Source organism: Pelodiscus sinensis, chromosome 11, assembly GCF_049634645.1.
Source record: "Pelodiscus sinensis isolate JC-2024 chromosome 11, ASM4963464v1, whole genome shotgun sequence".
Taxonomy (NCBI): Eukaryota; Metazoa; Chordata; order Testudines; family Trionychidae; genus Pelodiscus; species Pelodiscus sinensis.
The window spans coordinates 31,995,233-32,003,664 of NC_134721.1; the positions used below are offsets into that span (position 1 = coordinate 31,995,233).

At 58.2% G+C, this 8,432-nt stretch overlaps 1 protein-coding gene across 2 annotated transcripts; it reads right to left on the reverse strand.

The window, feature by feature from the left end:
- Positions 1-1,030: 1,030 nt before the first annotated feature.
- Positions 1,031-5,002, reverse strand: TMEM151A (transmembrane protein 151A). Of its 2 annotated transcripts, none has more exons than XM_075938952.1 (2): positions 4,716-5,002; positions 1,031-2,978 (listed from the first exon to the last, which is right to left on the reverse strand). In XM_075938952.1, the coding sequence occupies exons 1-2, from the start codon at positions 4,773-4,775 to the stop codon at positions 1,662-1,664; spliced, it is 1,377 nt and encodes a 458-aa protein (XP_075795067.1). In that variant the 5' UTR covers positions 4,776-5,002; the 3' UTR covers positions 1,031-1,661. The 2 variants fall into 2 exon arrangements, with proteins under 2 accessions (XP_075795067.1, XP_025043850.1); XM_025188065.2 differs by lacking the exon at positions 4,716-5,002 and adding an exon at positions 3,904-4,701.
- Between the last annotated feature and the right edge of the window lie 3,430 nt (positions 5,003-8,432).

The window sequence follows — 8,432 nt, forward strand, 5'->3', positions numbered from 1 at the left end:
AGCAGGGACTGAGGATTAGGCCCCTTCAACAGAGGCTCAGCTGATTTTGTTCATATTCCCAGAGCGGCTGAAGCCAGCAGGATAAGGACCTGGACTGTTTAGGACCATGCAGTGTCTGAGCAGGAATGGAGAAGCCCTGGGCTTTGACAGGGCTCAGCTGGGGCTTGACTCAGGGCCCTAACCTGCTTGTTCTGCCCCCCCACACACACACACACTGCGCAGCCTGCACTCCAGGAAAGCAGGTCCTGGGCCCCACCACGCCAGCATGGACGTTCCAGATGCACCTGTGTCCTTCAGTGGCTCAATAAACACTAATGCTTCCAGCAGCTGCTGTTGGGTCACTTGTAATGTGCAGGCCAGCTCAGGGCTGGGTTAGCAGGGGGCTGCAGGCTGGCTGTAAGGGGCATCCACAGGGCTGCCCTGCCCTGCCCTGCCCTATCAGTTGGCTCCATCTCCCTGGCTGCATTGTACTGCTTGGTCCACGCCTCCACCAGCATGGATCAGCTCATGGCTCCAGCACCCTCCGGCAAGGCACTTGGTTTCCAAGCAACTGATCCCATCTGCTCCTGCTAGAGTGGCTCCTGCTACCCCCAGGCCTGGGAGATGCCACCAGCTTTAAGACCCCGGATGGGCCTACCCCAGGTGGGTCAGCAATAGTCTCTGAAGCTCCTGCACAGAGCTGAGGACCAGCTGCTGCTGGGTGGGGCCTGGGAAGAGTTGATGCAGGACGCCCTCACCCGGTGCTGAGATGCAGTAGGGAGCTACCCAGGTGCACACATAGATCAGCAGAGCTGCACACCCTCCACCCCCGTCTGGGTTTATCTCCTCCAGCAGGGCCTGCACCCCCTCACAGCCAGCCTCAACGTCTCCACCAGGGGGCAGCAGATACCAATGCCCAGCAGGGCTCATCCCCCCTCCTCAGCAAGGTCATAGACAAACACAGCAGAGCTGTGCCCTCCAGCAGCGGGGACACAGAGCCCAGCTCATCCCCTCTGGACGCAGGCAGCACAGCCACACACACAGATTCTGCTGTGGGTTTGTGTCACTTTATTTTCTCTCACGCCAGCCAGGCCTGCCCGGGCATGCACAATTTAACCACCAGCCCCTTGGCACAGCCTCAGGCCCCAAGTCGTGGGGGAGAAGGGTGTTTCCAGGGCAAAATAGATATTTGAGGGGGAAGTTTGAGAGGAAATTAAACCATCTCACAACCGCACTCTTCCCTGGGGGGGTCCCAGCGCATCAGGGACTTAGGAAAGTCCCAGTCACATCCAAGGGAAGCCCCACACCCTCCTGCACATCTGCCACACCTGGGGATGACTGCCCCCTGCCCTCAGCCCCTGTACCACCTGTGCACAGGTCTGGCAACGCCCCCACCCCAGCTCTGGGCTCAGTCTAACCTCACCAAGCTTCATTCCACCCACAGCAGCTGAGATCAGAATCCAGTCCTGACCCCATAGCCCTCAGTGGGTGACCGGATCGACCGCTCGGCAGCTGAGATCACATGCTGATTTTGCTTGTTCTGACTCAACCAGAGCCTGCGTGCCATGAGCACTGGGGTTCCCCGGGAAGGGGGCACCTTTGCTCCCTGGGGGCAGCTTAGTTGCTTTTCTCCTCTCTCCGGGCACCCATGGTTCATTCAGGCTCCTGGATGTGCAATGAGTTCATAGAGGCGTCCCACCCGCTATGCCCGGCGTGCTCTGTGACGAGCACCCCTCCCCCCGGTGCATGATGAACACCGGAAAGTAGAGGGCATCATGGTAGCACGGTGGGCTCCCCAGGGGCCTTCTCTCTGCCCCTCCCCCACTCAGGCTGCGGAAGATGCTTCGGCCCAGTGAGAAGCGGCTGCGGCTGAAGGGCAGGCGGGCATAGAGGGCCCGGGTGCTGCAAGAGGGGAGGGAGTTGCTGCTCAGCGTGCGACGGCAGCGCTGCCAGCCCCGCAGGTAGGCACCGCCTGCCACGACAGGGTCCATCAGCATGGCCTCCGAGTAGCTGGGCACCAGCTGGCGGTTGGAGCAGATGTGCCACTCCAGCTCCGTCATGTCCACCGTGGCCACACGTGGGATAGGGCGCCCATAGCCAGGGGGCTCCAGGGGGCCGGGCCCATCCTCAGTACCGAAGAGCTTCTCCACATGGTAGTGCACGTTGGCTGTGCGGTACCCCACCAGCACCCGCAGCGGCCAGGACAGAAGCGCCAGCGAGGCTGCCCAGAAGGACCAGTGCCGGGTGAACCAGGGAGGACGCCCTGGCTCAGGGAAGACCATCAGCTGCTCCTGGAAGTTGACATCCTCCAGCCGCATGCCCTCACGTGCCTCCAAGTAGTCGTCCAGCCCCTCATTCTGGCTGAAGAAACGTGCCCGCTGTGCCAGGTAGGCAGCCTCGGCCCGAGCACTGGCAAAGCTGAAGCACTTGGTGAAGCGCAAGCGGGTGGCCGGATGCTCCGCCAGGCCCAGCAGCTCCTTGGAGACGTCGCGCACGCCGTGGGCCGTGTAGTCAAAGTGGCTCTCGGCCACATGGGTGTTGACACGCTCATGGTACACCTGCGTGGTGGTGTAGGCGTCGCCATTGCGATAGCGGGTCACCTGGCGCGTCCGGCGGATGTAGTGGTAACTCACCGCCTTCCACCAGACGCAAGGTGCTGCCTGCTGCATGTGCTGCACCAGTTGGTGCACGCTGGCAGTGCTGGCCCGGGGCTGGCGCTGGGCCTGGGCGAAGCGGTGCCAGCACTCTACCAGGTAGAGCAAGTAGAGCATGGCCAGGAAGGCCAGTGGGATGTACAGATAGCCATCTGAGCAGGGGCTGGCGTGGTAGACAGTGGAGGTTCCATGGGAGGCCCCGTCAAAGGCCAAGCGGGTGACAGTGGAGAGGTGGCACCAGGCCACGGCACCAAAGCAACCATACATCAACAAGGTGAGCAATAGGCACCGCCAGTGTGACTCACGCCACAGGGAACTGCTCAGGGACTGCTTGAGGGGGCGCTGCTGCTCCGGAGAGAGAGAAACACAGTTAGTGGGGAAAGGTCCAGGGTCCCATTCCCTGCCCCATGCCAGCCAGCCTGTCCCCTACCCCTGTGGCTGGATCAGAGCTGATGCTCCACAAAGGGGAAAGGCCCCATGTCCCATTTTCCATCCTCCCAAGCCAGCCAGTCTCCCAGAGGCCAGGTCAGAGCTGCTGCCCCATCCAAGGGAAAGGTCCCGACCGTCCAAACGCCAAACATCCAACCGGCTGCCCCAGCCAGACAGCAGTAAGTCCGTGAGTAGTCAATTGGCTGCCCTGCTGCTGGATGAAGTCACAGAACAACCCCGCTGTGGCTCAGCACCAAGATCCCAGCCTGGAATCCCACCTGTGCCAGGCCTGGGCCACATGGACAACCTTGGCTGCAGCAAGCCAGGCTGGCTAAGGGCAACAACAGCCTCAGTGTGACACAGAATCCAGCATCCCCCAGGAAGGGGATTCCCAGCCAGCTCCAGAGCGGATCCACCAGGCACGGGGCTGCATGGACAGCAAGACCCCTCTCCAGCACAGTTCCCAGCTCTGCTGCAGGGAGTATCTAACCTCCCCCCCCACACACACACAAACACCTCACCAGCTTCTCATGGGCACCCGGCAAAGCGCCAAAACCAAATGGACTCCCGGGCGCTGGGCAGGGCTAAGGATGCAGATGCATCAACACCAATGAGCTCACTGGGGGATGAGAAGGCTCAGGAACAAAGTACCCAGCAAACCCTGCCCCCCTTCACAGAGCTGGATAGACAACCCAGGAGTCCTGGCCCCACCACTTTGACCCATTAGATCCCACCTTGAAAGGGAAATAGAGCCCAGTGGTGCTGGACCCCAGCTAACCTCCATCTCCCTAGAGCCCACTTTCCCAGACCCACAGCAGAACCCAAGAGTCCTGGCTCCTACCTCCTCCTGCTGCTCTAGCCTCCAGGCCTCCCCAGGAGTGGAGAACAGGGCCCAGGAATCTGGGCTGCCAGCCCCCCTCCCCTCTCGCCCCATTCTCTAACCACTGGACCCCCACAACCTCCAGCCCCGGACTGGAGAGAGGGGCCCACGGATCCGGTGGGGGGGAAGGGCTGGGATGGGCACAGCACAGAACCAGCCAAGCCAGGACTGACCCGCAGGCCTCCCCCCACCGGATCCGTGGGCCCATCTCTCCAGTCCAGCGGGCAGCGCTGGGAGATGGGGGGGGGAGGGCGAGCAAAACAATCGCTCTCTACCCCTCCTCACCCCTGTCCCGGGGGGATCCCAGCCCCAGCAAGGTCCCCCCCGCTGCCATCCCTGCCCTTGTCCCGATCGCGCCCCTCACACACACACACCCAGCCCCACTGAGCGACGCCGCCACCAGCCCCCGCCGCTCTGCTGCAATGCAGAGCTCGGCACCGGACCCGCCCTCCAGCGACGGGCCCGACAGCAGCCCGCTACCACCCACCCCCCGCCCAACGGGGCCCCCGGTCCCGCCTCAGCCGCGGAGATTCTGGCGCATCGCGCCCCGCACTGTAGCCAGTTACCGCAGTGCCGGGGGGCGGGGCAGGGGATCCTGGGCGCCCCACACGCCCCAGCCCGGCCTATGCGCCCCGCCTCACGCCCACCCGCCGCAAACATGCCCCGCGCCCTGACCGACTGCCCGGGGGCCGAAGGCGACAGGAGAGCGCAGCGCGGCCCCCGCCTGCCACCCCCATCCCGGGGGGGAGTCCAGGATCGGGCCCAGCGCTCACCTCCTCCCGGTGCAGGTCCCCCGCGGGGGGCGGGCTGGGCAGCGCCCCCCCGCCGAGCATGGCTGCTTCTGGGGGCTGCGGCGGCCGGGATCGCGGGCACCATGGCGGGGTCAGCGACCCCCGGCCGGAGCGCGGAGCCGCCTCCCCGCCTGGTGCATCTTGCGAGCCCCGCTCCGAGTGCTCCGTGCGCCTGCTCCGCCTCCCCCGGCGGGGCCCTGCCCGCGGCGCCGGGGCCGCCTCCCGGAGCCTCTTTCCTGCCCCAGTGCCCGCTTGCCCTGCCCGCGCTGCGCCCTCTTCCGCGCCCCTACGCCTGGGCCCCCAGGCGCCCCGTCCCTGCCCCCACCCACCCTATACTGCCCCCAAGTGTCCCCCCTCCCTGCCACCCAACCCAGGGCCTCAGGTCCCCTGCACCTCTGGAGTCTCCTGGCCCTTCCCTGTGCCCCAGAAGCGTGGTGCTCCACCCACACCCACCTCAAAGGCACCCTGCCCTGGGAAACTTGTGCCCCCCCCCACAACCTGCTCCTGTGATCCCCCAAACCTCTGCTCCCTCATGTCTTCTGCGGTCTAGATGGCGTCAAATGATAGAAAAGCCTCTTCCAGAAAAGCAATCGGAAAAAGATACGCAAACTGGGGAGCACAATTTGCATGGCTTTTTCCCATAAAAGAGTGTAGTCTAGACCTAGCCTCAGTGGGTGAGCAGCAGAACTCCCTTGCCTCAGGATTTACCGGGGGTGGAGGGGGGTGACTCAAAAGGCCAAAGGGCCTTCTGATTCTCCATTCTGACTCCTGTATCATCCACACTGGGTATTTCCCAACAGGGCTTCCTGCACCCCACCCACAGCTGCTGGTAATGCAGGCCCTGAGCTTTTAGAAAGACCCCACATGATGGAGAACCCCTTCCCCTATCCCTAGAGCAGGTGCTCCAAATGTAAGTCCTCTCTCCCCATTGAACATGTGACCCTCAGTTCCATGCTGTGTCTGGTGTTGGTTCCCAGCCCTTGGCTCTAGCTCATCTTTTTACTGTGACATTGAGAACCCTCTGCTCCAAGAAATCTCATCCCCATGGAGATGCTGTGAGACTGGGATCTTGCCCCTCTCTGGGATAAACTAAATTGAGCTCCTTCTGCCTCTCTCTGGAAGGCAGGTTCTCCAGTCTCAGATCCTTCTTGTGGCTCTTCTCTGAGCTCCTCTAGATTTGTCACCAGCTTTTGGAAGTGTGGAACCTGGATGTGGATGCAGGATCCAGTCTTGGTCTCTCTCAGGGAAGGTAGGAGCTACTGACACAAAATGTGTGTATGGAGGGTGTGTGTGCTGTGGAATCCAGATGGGGCCCAATGGGCTCAGTCTCCCAGTGAGAGCTGAGATTTGGCTAGTTCCTGCAGGCTCTGTTTAAAAAAATGTATCTGATTATTATTCAGACACAAACTCTTCCCCAGCAAAAGCCCCATAGGTGGCTGCCTTGGGCCCCTCCTCTTCTCTGTGTATTTATTTTTCCTTTTCCCCTGGCTGGAACAGCACAATTAAATCAGGATCCTTACACTAGCTGATGAGTGCACCTTCCTCAGAGTATTTTGTAAAGGAGGTGTGCACTCATATTCCTGATATTTTTCTGGTGGTGTAGGTGCACCTGATGGAAATGTGGAACATATATTACATTAGTAGATATGCACGTGAACAATCCTTTGATGGTATCACCGCTGTGGTTAGGTCCATGATATTGATAGCATCACTAGGATAGGCCATCGTGCCAATAATGCCCCTCTCCCATGTACATCGGACAAACCAGACCGTCTCTACGCAAAAGAATAAATGGATACAAATCAGATTACAAATGGCAACATCCAAAAGCCAGTGGGGGCATGTCTAGACTACCCTCAAATTTGGTGTGAATTTGCATATCGTCTTCCAATTCCTTTTTCGGAAGAGGTTTTTCAGGAAAAGCAGGCTAGAAAGGGGGTTTTCACGCACCCCCCCCTTTTTTTAAATAACCTTTATTCCTCCAAAATGAGGTTTATAGGGTTCTTTCGAAAAAGGGGGGGGTTGCATGAAAAAACCCATCTAGACTGCTTTTTTTTTTTTTTTCAAAAAAACCTCTTCTCAAAAAGGGATCCAAAGAAGACATGCAAATTTGCACCGAATTTGCATATCTACTTTTGGAAGCCAAGGGTAGTCTAGACGTGCTCTGGGGGAGCACTTTAACCTACCCTGGGCACACAGTTTTGGACTAGCAAGCTGCGGTTAAACAGAAAAACTTCAAAAATAGACTGCAGAGAGAAATTGCTGAGCTGGAATTCATATGCAAACTTTGACTCCCTGAGCCAAGGTCTACATAAACTCATGGAGTGGTTCTCGCATTACAATAGGTAATTTCCCATTCAGGTACTCTTGCCTTCCCACTGCTGTTGGAGATGAGTCACATCCATTCTGGTTTATTAGCACTCATGTTGCACTCCCATCTCTAGCCTTCCTCCCCTCCCCCCCCCCTTTCTTTTTCTCTTGAGCATCTGAGGAAGTGAGTTGTAGCTCAATAAGTTTATGCTCTAATCAATGCCCTAGTAAATATATTACTATTTAAAGTACCACCAGACTCCTTGTTGTTTTTGCTGAAACAGGCCAACATGACTACTTCCCTGAATCCAGAAACATAACTCAGTACTCAAACCAATGACCTGTGAATAGTCTTGTATTTCCTGTTAGCCTGGATTGTGATTGGTCATGCCAGGACATACAGTTTGGCCAGTGATGCTGGAACCTGTTTTGGATCTGGTACTTTTCCACTCATGGGAGAAAAGTTTGAACTGAACACAAAGAATTGCTGCTTGGGCAAAAGGGATATTAAGGTAGGAAAACAAACAATAGAGGCAGTTATCAGATCTCTCTTGCCACCCAAGATACTTGCTGGAAACATCTGAGACTGAATAGGGAGAAGGATCAGGCCCAAGCTAGGAGGATGCCTGGCTTGTGAAAAAGATAATTAGAACTATTGTTAAGCTGTCATGTTTTGTTTAGTAACTTACTTTGATCAGTCTCTTATCATTTGCAACCACTTTCTACTGGTGGTGCACATCCACACATGCCTCAGTGCACATAACAAACTTTATTCCACATATGGATGGACAAAATTACAGAGAACATTGGTCAGGACTCTAAAGTGGGTTGTTACTTCTTTTAATGGGGTCACCAGAGCTGACATCAGACATGCTGGAATCTGGGACCCACGGCCTGGGGCCAAAGTGGAAGCCCCAGAGATTCAGTCCAGGGCAGTCAAGCTCAGGAATCAGCATCAGCCCTGAGTAGGCTCAGGTTAGCAGCTTTGACTTTGCTTCCCCCCCCGCCGGCGGGGATTGGATAGACTCTGGGGTCGTGCTGGGATTTTTGCTGTGGTTTTGCTGTGGGAAGCGGGTTAGGATGCAATGAGGTCTGAGAAGCTCTGCTCTGACATGTAGCTGCTGGGAGCCGCTAACCGCGGTACGGAGCACGACTCTAGTATGCAGCTCCCCGGCGGAGCGCCTCCCCCGCCCACGCCACTTGCTCCTTCGCACCTGCCCGCTCCCTTCCTCCTGGCCTGGAGAACTTCATCGGCAAGAAATACGCATGCGCTCCTCACGACTGCCGCTCATCCCGCCTTCCGACTTTCCATTGGACCAATTGCGTCTGGATCGATCTCCCCTGGCCCAATCAGCGTGACGTGTTGGCCAACCACGTGAGCAGGCGGCC

Bases quoted from the DNA above. Each gene is read 5' to 3' on its own strand.
- TMEM151A (XM_025188065.2), bottom strand. From the start codon at position 3,996: ATGGGGCGAGAGGGGAGGGGGGCTGGCAGCCCAGATTCCTGGGCCCTG. The intron at 2,979-3,903 runs GTAGGAGCCAGG...TCTCCGGAGCAG, and splicing joins GGCTAGAGCAGCAGGAGGAG to CAGCGCCCCCTCAAGCAGTC.